The sequence below is a fragment of the Haliaeetus leucocephalus genome, unplaced genomic scaffold, assembly GCF_000737465.1.
Source record: "Haliaeetus leucocephalus isolate CR32 unplaced genomic scaffold, Haliaeetus_leucocephalus-4.0 Scaffold154, whole genome shotgun sequence".
In the NCBI taxonomy this organism is placed as follows: Eukaryota; Metazoa; Chordata; class Aves; order Accipitriformes; family Accipitridae; genus Haliaeetus; species Haliaeetus leucocephalus.
The window spans coordinates 1,872,736-1,890,981 of record NW_010972590.1 but is presented as its reverse complement, the minus strand read 5'-3'; the positions used below and the strand labels follow the sequence as shown (position 1 = coordinate 1,890,981).

General features: G+C 38.9%; 1 protein-coding gene across 1 annotated transcript; it reads left to right on the top strand.

Annotated features, from left to right (window-relative positions):
* The first annotated feature begins 6,728 nt into the window (after positions 1-6,728).
* Positions 6,729-17,378, top strand: TYRP1 (tyrosinase-related protein 1). Its single transcript, XM_010562088.1, has 8 exons — positions 6,729-6,893; positions 7,376-7,846; positions 10,223-10,545; positions 11,909-12,113; positions 13,087-13,254; positions 14,804-14,983; positions 16,358-16,504; positions 17,072-17,378. The coding sequence occupies exons 2-8, from the start codon at positions 7,465-7,467 to the stop codon at positions 17,275-17,277; spliced, it is 1,611 nt and encodes a 536-aa protein (XP_010560390.1). The 5' UTR covers positions 6,729-6,893; positions 7,376-7,464; the 3' UTR covers positions 17,278-17,378.
* Positions 17,379-18,246: the final 868 nt, after the last annotated feature.

Genomic DNA, 18,246 nt, shown 5'->3' with positions numbered 1-18,246 from the left:
TAAGTATTACTTTTGTGGTGTTCTAGTAGGCAAATAAGCCTACTAAAGGTTAACCTACACAAATGAGCCAAGACTCATTGTAAATTGCCAAGCTCCCTCAGGGTCACTGTAATTCTACCTGTTATTAAAACCAAGAGTGCTACATTAATTTGTATTATCTGAGACTGGCACACTGTCTTTACCACTGTAGCAAATTGCTTATTTAACAGACCACTAAGGTTTAAATGTTTATAGTTACATTCACCAATATTAGTTGGAAGTAATTTGCTAAAACCTGAAGTTTGTGCAGCTAGGAGAAATTAGACTTTTATGTGCTCCTTATGATTATGTACTTTTACAATTTGGATGATAAATATCAGTAAAACCACCTTGTATCAGTTTCACCACATGTGCTAATCTGAGTAAAAGATTTCCAGCAATAACTTTCCCATTGGTTGTGCTTCCAATTATAAACAGAAATTTATCTGCTTTACATCAATTAATGTCAGTGTTGTTTGTTGCCCTGCCATTTCATAATTTGTTTATAAATTCATACTCTCCTGCATCCACATGTTCTGTTAATGAAACTCCAGCACCATTTACTGAAATCTGGATAATTGGTGTAATCTCTTCAGCTGTCTACCGATGCCTTGAGACAGTAGTTTTGACTACTTATTGCTTAATGTATGCTAGAACAACAACAACATGATAAGCTGTTCTTTTTATGTTTTTAATTTTTTTCCCCCACACTGCTTTTCGGGAGAAAAATTATCAGGTGAATTTTGGTCTCCTTTACGTTAGCCTTGCTTTGTGCTGTTAGGATACACCAGCTGAAATTAGAAGAAATAGCCTAAACCTCAAAATGTAATGTGCTTATTCAAATGTCCAGAACTGAACAAGGCTACTGCAACTGAAGAAGTGCAAAGAGGTGATTTACCCAAGTAGACAACTTTGTTCCACTAGATATTCTCAATGACTTTGGATGATAAGGTTCTGTTTCCTGGCACTGACCTTTAATGATTCTTTAAGGTACTGTTTCACAGGAATAAAAAGACGTGAAGCAATATCATTACAATCATATGTCTTTTCATGTGTTCAGGAATGGAGCTTATGAATGAATACTGTGTTCTCATGCCCTAAACAAACAGATGTGTGTATTCCAGCTCCAGACTTTCCACCTACTTTGAAAATGTACTTTAAAAAGCCTTTATCAGTAAGCTGTTGTAGGAAATATGAGCATTCCGTATAAGCAATATCTTCTACTCCAGATCCAGCCTTATTTCAGAGAGAAGGTGACCTAGGTTAACTGGCCAGGTGTGGTATTCAGTGCTGTCCTTCAGTGCTGCCTAGTTTGTTGGTCTCAGGCATTTATGACAAGAGATTCTGAGCTGATCCAAGATGACAGCATTTGAGTGCAAACAACAGAAGACTCTTCAGAAGTCTATTTACATTTTACAGTAAAATCTATGAACCTAAGAAACTGTAGAGGACAGGGGCTGGGAATGTTACAAATTACTTAGTGCAATGTCTGGACTGCGCTTGTGCAAGTGATGATTGGAGACTTCCAAGAAAGGAGAGTTTGAAAGTTTATGAAATCTGACAGCAGGAGAAGGATTTCTTGTCTGCCTTGAAAACTTAATTTTTACAACTGGTGTAGTATCCAGTCAGGAAAGGGGTGCATACTCTGCCAGAGGTGTTTTCAGACCCCATTGCAGAAGGCACAGCAAGACACAAGAGCCAGGCTGCAGTCCAGTGGGACCTGGAGAGGGGGAGGAAGGGGCTGACAGGACACTATGAAATTCAGCAAGGATGAGGCCAAGCCTCCCTTCCTGCAGGGCCAGGAAGCAGCTCTGGAGGATGGCCATGGACTGTCCTCTCTGCCCAGTGCTCATCAGATCTCATCATTAGACTAAGTTTAGAGGTGGCCATGAAGATGGTGAGGCTGGAGCCCTTGCCCCACAAGGAGAGGCTGTGGGACTGGAGCTGTTTCAGCCAGCATAAAGGACGGCTTTGAGAGCACCCAGCAGCAGACTGCAAATGTTGGCTTCCAAAAGCACAGGACAGGTTCTGGCCTAAAGTAAGGAAGAAAAAACAGCCTCTTTGAGGACAGCCCAGCAGTGGAATTGCAATGCAGCAAGGTCATGCCATCTCCATCCTTTGGGTTTTCTAAGATCCAGCTGGATACAGACCTAAGCAACCTGTTCTGAATTCAGTGTCAACCCTGCTTTGAGCAGGAGGTTAGACTAATGAGAGCAGGTCCCTTCCAGCCTGAGCAATCCTCTCATTCTGTAATTTTGCTCTCTTGGACCTTGGTATCTAAGATCTAAACAGCTTCTTCTGCTTATTTTGTAATTCTTCTTAAAAACATTCCAGTTCAAATCACTGGCAATACTATAATCAACAGTTGGAGGGGGGGAAGTGAAATTTTATGTATTGAAACATCTTCTTGACTACCTGTAATGTCTCTGTATAAATGGGTGTCACTAGTACAAAAGCTAACAGGATATTAGAAGAGCAAGAAAAATCAAGTAAGGGTTTGTAAGAAATACAGATGAGGAAAAGACCTGAAAAATAGATAATTTAGTCAGAAAAGGACAACAGAAGTGGTGATGAAGGCCTGATTTTAATCATACTTTTTAAGATGTGAGATATTGTCAATTGATTCCAAAGTTTGCCTAGTTCATGTCACATAAAATTCTGTAGTTCTTAAGCTTACTGAAGTAAAATGGAATGATCTTACAGTTAAAACTGTAAAATCTATTCAAATGTGTTCATTTCTGAAATTTCTTTCTTTTCTTCACAAAACTGAAATTTATGTAATTCTTTGCTTTTTCAGAAGAATGCTTTTCAAAGAAACATCATAGCAGAAATCATATCAAAATTAATGTTCAAAGGGGTTGTGGCCATGCTATCTCCTTTAAAAGATACTGCTGGGCTCTCTGTGAAACTGGTACCATAATCAAGACATTTAATATAATTTATGGCTTAAAATATGATACTTCTCCTGCAGACATGAACATCTGTTTGGGTATTGGTAAAGAACAAATCATTACATTCACAACTTTAACCAACTTGTTTTGTGTGATCTCACATATTCTTTATCTGTTTTAGTTATCTAACCATACAACATTACACTGTAATGACATATATAAAGAGGTAAACATTGTTACTGAGGGATGCCCAACCACAGCTTAAGAGCAAGCACAGTGCAGAGTCCCACATTCCTCCCCTGGGTAGCACAGAGTGCCATCAGGCTCAGAGCACAGTGACACCCTCGCAATGATGGAGACACAAGGCTGGAAGTTGAAGGTGTCAGGGAGGAGCAAGGGCTGGCTGTTCCAGAAGGGAAGGGAGGCAGGAGCTGAGGCTGAATGCCACCCAGCCTAGGCACAGACACGGCTGCTAAGCAGCTGCAACATGGCTCAGGCAGGGGCAGCAGGGCCAGCCCCTGCTAAGAAGCAGCTCCACGGGAAAGAAGGGCATCCCAAACTTCTGGCTTCTCATCAGCGATGGAGCTGACCTTCAACTTGTCCTACTGAGCACCTTAACGCATGCCACTGAGCCCCTTAACTCATCCTATTGAGATCCTCATGAGGGCATACCTACCCAAGGTGCTGACAGAACATGGAATCCTACTCAGACTTTTCACCAGCATTTCAGAGGTTCTGTCAGCTTTACTGGAGGAGCTGGGCTTCCATTTTTGCCTTCTAATGTCCTTAGGAGAAGCTCTGCAACTTCAGTTGAACTTTTTTCTTTTTTGGAGGGGAGAAGAGAAGGGATGGTTAAAATGACCTTGTTTCTTTAACTTTTAATGTGACAGCCTCATTTAGTCAGAAAAAAAGAAAAATGTTGTTTCATATTTTCCAGTATATACATCACAGGTTATGACACTTCTCAAGAAATACTGACATTTTCAAGCTGAGGTAAAGGTCTTGCAGTACTGCACAATCCAGTGGCAAACTCTAGCATACCCACCATCTCAGTTAATTTCTTTCCATGAAAAATGCAAGTTTACTTTTGAAAATGTTTGACAGAAGTATGTTTTTTCCAGTACTCCTCTCCTGACAAGTTGCCTGCGCTTTCAATAAACCTTATTTTATTTATGTGTAGCTATAAAGCAAAAGTGAGTCATCTGTGTTAACAATAATAACAATCTCTTTGTAAAACACTAGCACTGTATATCATGTTCAGTGAATAGAAATGTCAGGTTTATATATAAATATCTGAAATTTTATTTCCCAGTTTGAATGAAAAGATGACAATGGCTTCTCATATAATTTTCATATTTTTAGAATCTAATGAAGTAAAATCACTTTCCTTGAATTTTATTATATAATAGATAAAGTTTCATTCTGGAAAATTATATTTTCACATTTTCACATCTAGACACAGATGAGGATTAAGCGTCCTCTGGTAACTTGCTTTTCACAAAGAAAGATCCCATGCAGCACTTGGATTCATATGTGAACCCAAATCTTCTGAACATTTGTGTTTGTACAGAGGTGTTCAGATATAGAAAGAGAAGGTCAGTTCTGACTCATCTTCAAAGCCCCCGCTTATCATATAAGTGATATTTAACTCTGCTTTTTTCATAAAAGCATCATTATTTTCTTCTACTGGGAAGGAAAAAGAAGGTGATACACAAATAACAGTAATAAACACTAAACTACTTCCCGTGCAACTTAGGCAAAGTTGGCAAAATCTAATTTTTCTAAGGGTCTATGTGTCTTGAGACTGAGGAGTAAAAATCTTGGTGAACTACGGTAGCTCTCAAAGTACCGCATAGTTTAAAGAATTTGTAAATCTTGGGCACTCAGTAAATACCATAGGGTAGCTCCCAGAGAACTGATGATTGACTGTATAACTAATGGCATGAGGTAAGACAGAACCAGCACATCAGCTTTCAATGACCATTCAAGCAGAAGTAGAACTGGCTATATTTTCATAACATTCTCCAGCAAGTTAGGCTAGAGGCCACAGCTGAACTTCATGTGGCTGCATAGAGACTTGTTCTCAGCATCAAGCACTAATGTTTACACAGCAAAATTTTGCAAACTACATGCAAATGTCTAGCATATTCACTAACTCTCTTTGCAGGGCTTTTAGTCCACACAGTCAATTAGTGAGCTAGGGGTGCACACACCAACTTTTTCCTCATTACCTTGCTTATGTAGACAAGCCCGTTCTGAACAGAGCCACAGAAACACAGATGTTGTGCATTTGGATAATCTCCAAGGTCAAGTCTTTCTAGGCACAGGAGGGGAGCAGGAGTCTCTTAACGGCAAGAATATCAAAATAAAGACTATAAAAGGGATTGCATACCACCGAACTGTTCAGCAAGATTTCCAGCAGGAAACCCAAGGGAACATCTGGGAGCAAAGAAGGGAAATGATCCTCAGCTGTGCAGCTCTACAAGTCTGCTGAACGAAATTCATAGGTGCTGGCTATGCAGAAGGCTTACAAAAGGTCTACATCATGTCCACCATTATAAAGGGGAGTTTTAAGATGCCAGCCAACCCCAGTCAGTATATCTGTTTGCTATTTTTTACTGGGGCTTTGTCTAAGGAACAGGATTTATCTAAGTTTACTGTGAAATTGCTGTATTTTCTAAATATTCATAGCTAAAAGCTGTATGCTGCTTCTTTGATCTCAGAGTTCTTTTCAGATAAAATCTCAAGAGTTTTTTTACTAGCCCTGGTTTACCTTCTGATGTGATAACATTGAATTTGTGTCACGTGTCCCAAGGAGAATAAAAAGAAAGCCAGAAAAAGAAAGAGTTTCATTTAAGGATTATCAAATATTCCTGTATGCAAATGGAGAATGAGTTAAAAATATGGAGAAGTGTACTAAAAGCCTTAGTATTACACTGAAGCAAGCTATAGCATGTGTGGTTATACAAACCACAGCTGGCAAGGTTCACTGCTGTGGTGCATGGCAGGTTGGCAAGAATAAACACATAAAAAACCATTTCTGTAGCCTGCCAGAATTGGGTGCACTCTCATACTTTGACTTGCATATAGAGAAGCAGAAGAAGGAGTACGTAATCCATTTTCTGCTTGATGTCAGTTACACTGTGGTTGAACCTTTTCCCAGAAAACTTGTTAATGTGTTATCTTGGTGCCAGTTAAGATGTTTCTTGAAAAAATATGCTTACCCCACTGAAAGCCATGCTTATTGATAGATCAGAAAGAGAGTAAGATCTTGAATAGGGACAGTTTTGCTCAGTGGAAATTGTCCTTGCAAAAAATAGAGAAGTATTTTGTTCATTTCAGAGACTGTTTTTCTCTATTTCTTTGTTTCATTACTCTTCATAGCACCTGCTCAGAATTTAGCATTTCAGGATACTCCAGTATGATCATTGTCATTTTATGTGATTATCAAAAGAAATAGTTAAACTCAAAGCTGTAACTTTAGATTGGAGTGTTTAATTTTCTAAATAACACATCTTCGTCACTCACTTCAGCCTGATCTTCAAAATACCATTTGAAAAATTTTATTTTTTAAAAAAATATCTGTTAAATGTGAATTTCCCCAGTGTTCTTTGTCTGTTTTCAAGTAAGCCTTTCTTTGCAAGTAATTAAAAAGAAAAAAACCTTCACAGTTGTTCTGTTTTGAATTCAAGTATTTGTCTCTGACCTTTGCTAAAACTTGTAAAATCACAAGGAGATAAGCATGAAAGAAATCATGTGCTGTTCAAGTACTTAAAGTCCAGGGAAATGCACTGAAGTAGAAAGGGGATTAATAGAAGAAGGAGGGTGAGGCCAAGCTGTACTGTGTTGGTAGAAGAAGGATTAGTAAGCAGACTGAACCAGGAGAGAAACTAGCAGTGCTTATTTTGTGTTAGACACAGCTGCAGGACGTACAGATATAGAACAGGATCTCAGCAGAGGAGAGGTACCAGAAAGAGGGAACAGGTACAATGGATGAAGCGTTGTAACTTCACTTTCTGGTGGAGCTGCCATTAGAGAAGAGCAAGGGAACACAGAGGGGAACTGCTGAGTAGAGAACAAGATACTCTAGTTAAATGCAGAAAAGAAAGGCACAAACGGGGGTAGGGAGGTGGTGAAACAAAAGGTTCAAAAAATTGGTGCCTTAGACCGGTTTTAGCATGTTGTGGTAGTGAAGTAAATCTGGCTTGCAGGTGTACAATGTGAATGAACATTCGGGAAGCACTTAGAAGTCAATGAGCAAACATAGCTCTAGGAAGTTACTATCTTTTGTGCTGATAATTAGAGAAGAACATTAGTGTCTGTAGTCAGAGCTGTTTGCTTTTCCAGTTAGAGTATCAAAGTGCAGGGTTCAGATGCACTTTCTGGGGTGGAAAGGGTAGCCTGAAGGTTTGTATCGCTTGTTTTTATTCTTCTTTCTATCTTTCTCTCTCTCTCTCTCTCTGTAGAGGTAGCTGGGTGTCCCATCGCAGGAGAGAAGACAGCGTGTGTGGACAGCTGGCTCTCGGAAGGAGCCGGCTCTGCTGGATCTGCCGTCATGCTGCTCCCCATGCTGCTGCTCCTTTCCCTGCCACCGCTTCTTAGCATGCTTGGCCAAGCTGGAGCTCAGTTTCCTCGCCAGTGTGCTACTGTCGAGTCCCTGAGGAGCGGCATGTGCTGCCCAGACTATTTCCCTGTGTTTGGGCCAGGTACTGACCGGTGTGGTGTGTCTACAGGGAGGGGCCGGTGCGTACAGGTGACTGTCGATTCGCGACCCCACGGCCCACAGTATATCCATGATGGGCGGGATGACCGTGAGCAATGGCCCATACGCTTCTTCAACCAAACGTGCCGGTGCAATGGCAACTTCTCTGGTTACAACTGTGGGTCATGTCGCCCTGGCTGGAGTGGACCTACCTGTAGCCAACAAATCAATATAGGTAAGAGCATGGGAAATATGACATGAAAATTGCCTGTTGGCAATGCCTGCTTCTAAATGTACTTAGCGTATTTCTTTTCTTTACAATACTAAATGCCCCTTATATTTATTTAGCAAATCTACATTGCCGTAGGGGTTATTAAGGCAGCTGATAGATGAGTTGTTCAGCTTGTGTACCAAACACCTACATTTACTACCCAATAACAGGAAGAAACAAAACCTGTAGTCAGTGCAGGATTAGAACCAAGTCCATTGAAGAATAGAACATCTAAGCTGAAAAAATTGTATTTGGAATTATTTAAGAGTGAAACAATGTGTATAGACATGTCTGTGTGTTTCAGAATATGGGAATAATACTCATCTAGATATCATGTCTAATACCTTGTGAGTACTTTAAGTGTGACAGCAGCTTTTTTGATTAAAAATCCCTTAATACATTTTTAAACTATGTACCTGGCCTTGTAAATTTTTATTCACCTAGTTGCTGTCATTGTCTTTAAAAGCCTTGACTCATGACTATGAGCTGTTCAGATGAATCAACACAGGGACTGGTGGGTCTTTCTGAAAGTCCTCCAGTTTCAGTTTAGTCCAGAACATCAGTAAACAGAAATCTATAATTTTTTTAAATGGTTATAAAATCCTTGTGGGATTGGAAAGATGTTGAATATTGTAGGTAAACTGAAAAAGACAAGCAGGCTTGGGGACAGATCCTTGTCCTTAAGTCAAAACCGTCTGAATGAACAAGATTTCAGTCTTTATTAGTGAAAGTTTTAAGGTGTTATTGAAATCCTGTAAAAGTCATAATCCCCCAAATGAGTGATGTATTCTGTTGACATGAGAAACAACAGGTCTCTAGCAGAAATGTGCAGTGCCTCTTGCAGAAATAGAAATCAGCATTGCCATTATTTTCACCAGATAGGAAACGCTCCATGAACATGAGTGCATGTTCCAGAAAGGGTTTACAAAGGATCAATTACCAATTCAAAATCTTAACACTAAGATTCCTTAAAAACAACTTATTGAGGGCTGTGGGAAAGACTTTAAGATTTTATTAATTCTTTGAGCTCCAAGAAGCAAACTAGAAAGCAGAAAGTATGACTCATGAATTGAATCTGCTAAGCCAGGTTGCACCCTCTGATGCTCTGGCTTGTTCTCATTAACAATGATGACTCTGAAAAATAACCAAGAAATAAATATTAGCACACACAAACTTAGCAAAGCAAATCTGGAGATAGGCAAAAAGCAGCTTTAGCTGATTTTCTAGGGTATACAAAAGCACTTTTTACTTTTCTCATTTATTAAATCCTTTACTACTCAGTAAAATGTTAAGCAAACCAGATTTATCATGCATGACAACTTGAGTTTAAATAGTGGAAATTAGCTTCTTATTATGCTTTAAGTTTCCACATGGAGGTCACCTCTTTTGTCCATCCATAGAGCTGGACCCTGCTGCTGAGGCTTTAGAAATAATTATTGGATTAGTGTTGGCATATCCACATAAAATAGCTGTAAAATGCAGTTTGGTGCCTTCATATCTTCTAAATTCATGCTTAACTTTAATAATAGCCCAGTATTTTTTATAATGAAAATGAGTGCATATTGAAGAATAGCTGTAAGGACTTCTACCTGTGTGTTAGTCTAAACTTAGCCTGAAATCTCAGTCCAGGTGAAAGAGTGCTGGACTGGAACTGAGGTGATGTGGACTCTTTTCCTCTTGCTGATATACTGGTATTTCAACAAGCCAATTTTCTTACTTGTTTCACTGTCTATATGTGGAAAATTATATTTTTAAATGGCTTTCAGATATACTGCTAAAAAGGACTAGTATATGGCTGTTGTTAACAGCAGGTAATGACATTAAAGAGAGGTGTTGTGCTACATGAAATTCACAATTCACAATTCACTGGTGAATCTGCCATTTTTCCTACAATGGTTCAACCATAAACAATGTACTTCTTCACTAAATTGTCAAGCGGTAGAGCTTCTGATTATTATAAATTGCTATACAGTATTCTCTTCTTGTAAAGTATTACAACAGGAAACCTTACATATATTGGATGAAGTTCTGAAAGGTTTGTGTGACAAAGAACTCCGTCATTTCTCTGACAGGATGGAATGGTAATCTGTAACAATACTTCTAAAAACACTAAACCCACAAGGTTTGGGGCTTTATTTCTATTCAGCTCAACCTTTCTGGTAATAAATAACATTTGCTATTTATGCTCAATATTCTCTGAATTGCCCCAATAAAAAATGGATGACTGCTTGAAGAAAAAGGGACTTGCCCAGAATTATTAGGAGCAAAATAAATTAGTCCTGTGAGATCAGGCTTGAGTGTCTATTACTTTGGTAACTTGCTTTCTCTGTACCCTCACAGTCAGGAGGAATCTTTTGGATCTGAGTGCAGAAGAAAGGAGGCGTTTTGTGAATGCCTTACACCAAGCTAAGGTGACAATCCATCCTGACATTGTTATTGCCACACGAAGACGTGAGGAAATATTTGGACCAGATGGCAACACACCACAATTCGAGAATATCTCAATTTATAACTACTTTGTGTGGTCTCATTATTATTCTGTCAGAAAGACTTTCCTTGGTGCAGGGCAGCAGAGTTTTGGAGGAATTGATTTCTCTCATGAGGGACCAGCTTTTGTCACGTGGCATAGGTACCATCTACTGCAGCTTGAAAGAGACATGCAGGTAAAGTTCATGTTAATGTTAGGCCATGTGTTCATGCTATGATTTGTGCAGTTAAAGAACTTCTCCCCACATTCCAATAGGCAAAATGATAGCAGCTCTGTCTATAAATTGAAATAACTCTGCTTCAATTTCAGTAATTCATTAGGTATACCAAACCTAATAGAGTGCATTTAGGTTTTAGACTGTCATTGTTATAGAGATGTTAAAAATAATATTTCAATCAGAGTAATGGAAAACATAAAAGTTACATAAAAATCTCCTGTAAAAATAGATACAAATTATAGATATATCCATAGAAGGCATTTTATTGGACCAACAGAAGTTATTGACAGTGTTATTTTTAATATCAAGGGTCTGATTCTTGACTAAGTTAGACTAATCAAAGCAGAAGAAATTCTAAATAAAGTATTACAGAAATGGCTTGGGGATTCAGAATCACATTTTATTTCTATAATTAGTGTAACTGGTTAGACAAATTAGTGTTTTGTTATACTCTGTTCCATAAATCAGTGATTCTCTTGTTTCCCTTTCCTTACGTGAACCTATCCATAAAAGGAGTATATTATTTTATGGACCACCATCCTTCTTAAAGAAGAGAGAATTAAGTTTTCAAGGTCAGGATTAAATAGTTTTTGAAATCTTTTCAAGTGTTTCCACTAGCTTCAATGGATCTGCATCAGGCTGAGGCATAAACTCCCTTCAAAATCTTACATTTGACATCAGTGGCATTTCATTATGTGGAAGCCTTGAGGAGTTCTAGCTCTTGGTGATTTAATATATATTCCTATTTATGTTAGTAAACGTGATCATTAGTTAAGCTAATTTGGCTGGCCAACACATCCTGGTATATAAATACTGGAAGCCAGGACACACTCCAGAACTTTTCAACTCCAACCCACACTGGAACCAAACAATGACAATTTGAAGAGCCAGTATCACTTTTCCTTACTTTTCCATCTGCTCAGTTGCTCCACAGTTGGCTTAGTTATTCCATGTGCTACAAACACTGCTGCTGTTCACAGGCCACTAAAAATATTTGGAAAAATGTGGTATCAGTATTAAGTGTTGTTTCTTACTACTCACAATATGGTTTCATGGAAGAGGTACTGTCTTATTAATGAGGGAGAACCATAACCCAATTCAGTAGTCCAACTATATGTTCTGTTGAACACAGCCATCAATGTGAAAAACTACAGAAAGCTATTACATAGATTTCATAGATTTTCCATAGATTTTGTCTCCTCCATGAGGCAGTACTCGGACTCTTACTAAGATGTATTTAACTTTTTTATCATCCTTCTAGCAGTAAATATTATACCTGTATGGGGCACACATGTATTAACACCATATTTATGTGGCTTAGAACATGCTGCAGGACCCCAGTTTTGGACTGCCCTACTGGAACTTTGCAACAGGACAAAACACCTGTGATATCTGCTCAGATGACTTGATGGGAGCTAGAAGCAATTTTGATGTCTCTCTTATCAGCCAGAATTCAATCTTCTCTCAGTGGCGAGTGCTGTGTGAAAATATAGAAGACTATGAGACTCTGGGAACCATCTGTAACAGTAAGTATGACTGCTGGCAAATATTTGGAGAGAAAAATCCTTTTAATAATAAATAAATATAATACTTTACATTGCAATGGCTTTTCCCAGCCAAAAAGTCTTAAAGTGGTTTTTGAATATTCTTGATACACGTTTCATCAGTCTTCTGAGATATTTATCAGAGATACTGAGATACTGTATATTGATTATCTGTCTTGCACTGAGGCACCAAGCACTTCAAAATTTGATCAGGAGCTTGTGGCAGAGCAAGACCTAAATGCTTTGACTTTCCTTCTTATGCAGTATCTATTCATCTCCTGTGCCATTAATAATTAAATCTGGCAGTGACATTTCTTAACTGAAGCTTAAGTTTTCTTCTGACTACTCCACTTATCACCTTCACGGCATTCTGCTCATAAAAGGAGAACATCTAACAAATCCCCATGTTAACTGTGGAGCATGTTTTGAGTGTGAAGAATATTGAATTGCAACACATCTACCTCAGCTACAAGAGCTAAAAAAACCCAGCAAGATTCTTGTTTATTCACCACCTTCAAGCCACAACTCTGCATCTTCATGGAAACAGGGGGGAAAAACAGGGGAAAACCACAATATTGGGTTAGTCACCTACATAATCAACTATAGTCCTTTCCCCAGCTACTCTACCAGGACATCCTCAAAACTTTTGTCCTAAGTCTCATCAACAGATCACAATGAAAAACTATAGAAAATTTTCCCAAAGCACTTACAGAACCACAAAATTCAGTAAGAGGTTTCTAGATGCTTTTTTAAATCCTGGTGCAAAGGATCCAGCACACAGGATCCCATGAAAATTCAGATTCTTTGCCTGACACGAAGAACTGGCCCATACATTCAGTTTATGTGTCATTTGCAAGGGATATTTTTTTTCCCCATGGTTCAGTCATTAGAAGGATGCATTCTGTGGCCTACTGTTTTGTACCAGTATTGTTTTCTCTCTTCTCTCCATCCCCAGGCACTGAAGGTGGTCCCATCCGAAGAAATCCTGCTGGAAATGTTGCACGACCTATGGTACAGCGTCTCCCAGAGCCCGAGGATGTTGCTCAGTGTTTGGAAGTTGGTGTATTTGACACTCCTCCTTTCTATTCCAATTCAACAGACAGTTTCCGTAACACAGTAGAAGGTAAGCACGGCAAATAAAAGGACCTGGAACAACTACAAATAAGTCATGGGAGTAGGCTTGCCATTTTTCCTGTTGGAAGTATGAGTTTGGAGACAGTCTGTTGGACACTAAGAACACATTGTTCTTAGCATTATTAGCTTAGTATTAAGTGGAAATAAGCTCTTGGTAAATTACTTTATAGCTTATGTCAGTTTTTTAAATGCATAAAAGCCTCAAAAGTCTGTCACTGGTATACTAAGTAGAAACTAGCTGAAATCACATCCTTGTAACCTAGTAATAGGTTGCCACCTCTGAAAACAGACAGCCCTTGCCTGTGGATTGATGCAGCTGCATTCTTAAATGAAGCAAACAATTGCTTATAGCAGTTAGTCTTTTGTTTGAATTAAAACAAACAAAAGAAAGCAAAACAAATTGTAAGCCTTGGTAGAACTTAATGAAATGGTATTGAAGTAGTAGTTGAGGTCTGGGTACAGGACTTCCTGCTAAACATGTTAGTCCTTCTCTCTGGACCATATAACTCCGTTCTTCTCTAAGCTCTACACATTTAAAATCAAATTTTCAGTCTCTGGCATGTGAACACACACTCCCAAACACAAAAACCAGCCTAAAGATTTGATTCATGCTTTTCAGCCAGTATCCTGCCAACTACTTCTGCACTTTAATAATCCAGAGTTTTTAACAGGAAAGACTAGGATTCATGAAAAAAGATTACCAAGTGACAGTTCAGATCCCTGCCAGGCCTGTAGATCCTTTGGCTCTTTCAAAGAGGCATAACTCCTACAACAGGGAGGATCTGCTCCATTTTATTTCTCTTGGAGAACAAAATCAAGAATGTGCACCAACCTTTTAAGTATAAATGAAAGTTTTGGGTGCTTACCACATCTGACAAATGGGCTATCAGTATCTAGGTATCTAAACATGGCTTTAGCCAATTAGCTGTATGGACCCCTCTCTGGAGAGTTTGGACAAAGCTTGAAAACAGAAGAAGTTTTCATGATGCTTCAGAATCTGACATCTGACATGGAGGTTACGAGGTGTTGGACACTAACAGAGTTACATGGGGTATCTTCACTGAAAAAAAAAGAGCATGTGAAGCTTTCTGAGATGTGTTTGCAGTAAGCATGGAAATGATGTGTGGAAACATAACAGCTGGCTCATTAGGTTAGATGTCAAAATATACACACTTAAGTCAGCAGTTAGAAAACACACGTAACTATTTCCATTGTGCTGAAGATATGTAGGTCCCAAATATATACTTTTATTTTCATGCTATGATGTGGTTTATTTTGGCCATTTTTTAATTAGATCCCAGCAGCCTTGCACTCCACATTCTCAGCATTCTTTTGTAAAGGCTATTTTAATCTGAAAATTATGTATGCTAGGGAAATTTCTCAAATGCCGGTAGGTACTGAATTAGCTAGTCATTTATGTTAAACAAGTCAACAGAACATGACAGCCTTTCAGAGAAAAAAGTATCCATCTGGGACTGCAGCTTCCAAACAAAATGTTCACTGGGATTTTTTGTGTTCTTCTTTGTTTGCATATTCAGGGTACAGTGATCCTTCAGGGAAATATGACCCAGCAGTTCGAAGTCTTCACAACTTGGCTCATCTATTTTTGAATGGGACAGGAGGGCAAACTCATTTGTCACCAAATGATCCCATTTTTGTCCTCCTGCACACATTTACAGATGCTGTTTTTGATGAGTGGCTGAGAAGGTATTCTGCAGGTAAGATGTATTCACGGACAGAGGCAAGATGGGTGCTTGTCAGTCTTTGTTGTCACAGGAGCTCAGCTGCTTCTTGTGGGACAGCAAGATGCCCCTATGCTTAGGAGAGAGGACTGGAGTTTTAACAGCTCGTATAGTTAACAAAGACAGAGTAATAACAGGCAAGCTCCCTTCCTCACCCCACTGACGTCCATTTTCAAATCATTGTCTGTCAAGGGACTTGGCCAGAGACACCATGCACAATTCAAGAAAACAAAATGTGCAAATACATTGTCTCCATAAAGCAAAGATAGTGTAACCATGGAAGGTTCAAATACTTCATGGACATTCCATTGTTGTGTGAACTAAATATCTATGTTTTTTCTCTTCAAACAAGATCAGATGCCATGCACACCCTTACAATTCATTTTGACCACCTTTGTGATTTACTACCAGCATTCCATCACCATTTCCATACCATTTCAAAGGATGGTCACTGTTGCTGCCCTTGCTTCTTTAACTCCAAAAAGAAGAGAGAAAAGGAATAAGGGCGAAAGTGAAGGAGAAGGAGGAAGGAAGGACAGAAGGAAGGAACTGCAAAGAAGGAAGAAAAAAAGAAATAAAGAAGGAAGGAGACTGGCATCAGTGAACTGAGGGGGGAGAATTCTGTGTAATCCTAATGTCTGCGCATTAGTCTGCACAAAGCAGAAACTGTATTCCTCTTAGGATAATCCAGCCACCTCTTCCTTCTTCTACAGAAGGCAGCTGCTGTTGCACAACTGAGACTTCTTTGTGCAGCTTCCACAACCTGCCTCACATATTTTTCCCACATCAACTATCAGAGAGCAATTGTATCCCTTGTGGTACTTACATGACCTATGACATATCACAAGCTTTTGCATCATCTTACCAGATGACTTTTTTTTTTTGTCCTTTTTTTTTTTTCCTTCAGCCGACTTTCTCCTAATTTACCATAACATTCCAAAATAATTCCACTGGAGTCCATATCAGCTGCCCTCCTGAACTGCATGAGAGAGCTCATCACTGTTACAATCAGACAAAGTCAGATTGTAGCAAAAAGGTTTTCCAAGTCCCCCATATATACATATTTCTCCTTTTCCATGTGAGAAGAAATGAAAGGCCCAACACAGGCAGAAAGTTTTACAATTTACTGGTGGTTTCTGTTAAAAAACAGAGATATCATTAGTGGTCTTGGGTTTGGACAGAGCAGAGCCCTACATTCTGGATCTGTCACACTGGAAAACCAATCCTTCTAGATTAACTTAGGTTAGGAACAAAAAAATTGAGGTGCTCAAAATCCTGCTGCGAAAAAATGCAGTAGTGCAAATTATTTTGGTTTTATTTACAGAAGTGTGATTTGACTTTCAAATTTAGATATCTCAACATATCCACTGGAGAATGCCCCTATTGGACATAACCGCCAGTACAACATGGTGCCTTTCTGGCCTCCAGTTACCAATGATGAAATGTTTGTTACTGCACCAGAAAACCTGGGATACAGCTATGAAGTCGAGTGGCCAGGTAAACTGTCCAACCTAGATGCTTCCTCTTTTTTTCTCATCATGTCTTTCTCCCTTTAAGTTTATGCATCATATAACAAAGTTGGTTCAAATTTCACAAACAATATTTGATGCCTTCATAAAAGTCTTTTTCTCTTTTCTTGCCTGGCCTTCCAAATCAGTTGTGTTTGGGATTTAGTACAGCTAAATAGCTACTGATGATAGATAGTTCCTGCATGAAGCTCCCACTATGCACTTCAATTTTTGGAGAAGTTTTTATTTGGATCTAAACCTTGCAGAAGGTCATTGTTCCTATATAATATGCCTCCATTAAATCACTGCAGAGAATGCAAATCTCTTACAAACCAGACAGCAGAAGAAAGGTACAGGAATGTTTTTACAGTGTAACAAGAGAGACTGAAATTTTCTCAGATTTTGGAACAAATATTACCAACCAAAGTTTAAACTAGTTCTACTTCACATCTCATTGAATATGACAGATACTGAGCTTTGGTCTGTCCCTCTGATGTTTATCTATACACTTGATATTTACTTTTAATAACTTTCCCTTTTGCTTTCCTTCCCATAGGTCGGGCTCTCCGTGTCACAGAGATGATAACTATTGCAATAGTGACTGCACTGGTTCTTGTTGCAATTATCTTTGCTGCTGCTGCATGTATCGTACGTGTCAAGAAAAATAAGGATGAGTTGCACCAGCCTCTTCTTACTGACCAGTATCAGCACTACTCAGATGATTATGATGGCATATCAACCCCAAGCCAGTCTGTTGTTTGAAGAGACAGCACTTTTTCGCATCTGACTGAAACTGTTTATTTTGCTGTATTTTATAAATGGTGGTCATCCATCTGCTTTAAAATAAAGAGCATAAACTGTCAGCTGTCTTGATATGTTTGCTTCAGGCTTCACCTCTTTCATACACTTAGGCATCAATAAGTCACCTTTGCAATATTAATTCTGTGTTGATTTTAACAGAATTCCATTAATTCTTCAGGGCTCACCTGCAAGCCTCTTTCATGCATATTTCTGTAAAATCTGGTAAAATTTAGTTAATTTGCTGACAGACGATGTCATCTGACTTCATCTAGCCTTTATACCCAGAATTCTTTTATGAGGTAGTTTTGTGAAAAGCTCAAGTCTAGAATGGGACAGAAGCAGAATACAAAATACAAGTAGACACCTTGGCTAGGCGAGCAGAAATGTGTTTCAAAATAGGGAGCATGCCAGGCAGGGAGCTACAAGGGAATTCTGAGGGGAACAGTGTTTGAAATCCAACTTTATTCACAGAACATAGTTTTGATCTTATTGCTGCTTTTAGGTGGATCTGTGAAAAGAGATTCACCACCAAGAAGCCACTCCAGCATTTGGACGCTTCAGATGTATGTTCAAACACAGCTGCCTGAAGGGGGCATCTATTTGAAAGGACAGCTGGCAGGAGCCTTATTTTTATTTTTATTTTTATTTTTATTTTTATTTTTATTTTTATTTTTATTTTTCACTCTCTCACTCCCTTTCTCTCTCTCACTATCCGTGGCAGGTCATCCTCCCCAGCAATGAGACCTGGTTTCAATTCTCTCTTGTGGGAATTTAAACCCACATCTCTTGTACTTTGAGAGAAGGCCCTAGGCATTAGGCTGTAGAATAGACTTGGAAAAATAGTCATATGCAACTGCTGTTGAATTTATTCAACATGAGCAAGTAGGAGGGCAACAAACTGACACCTGCCTTTACAGCCTGAGGTAGGGC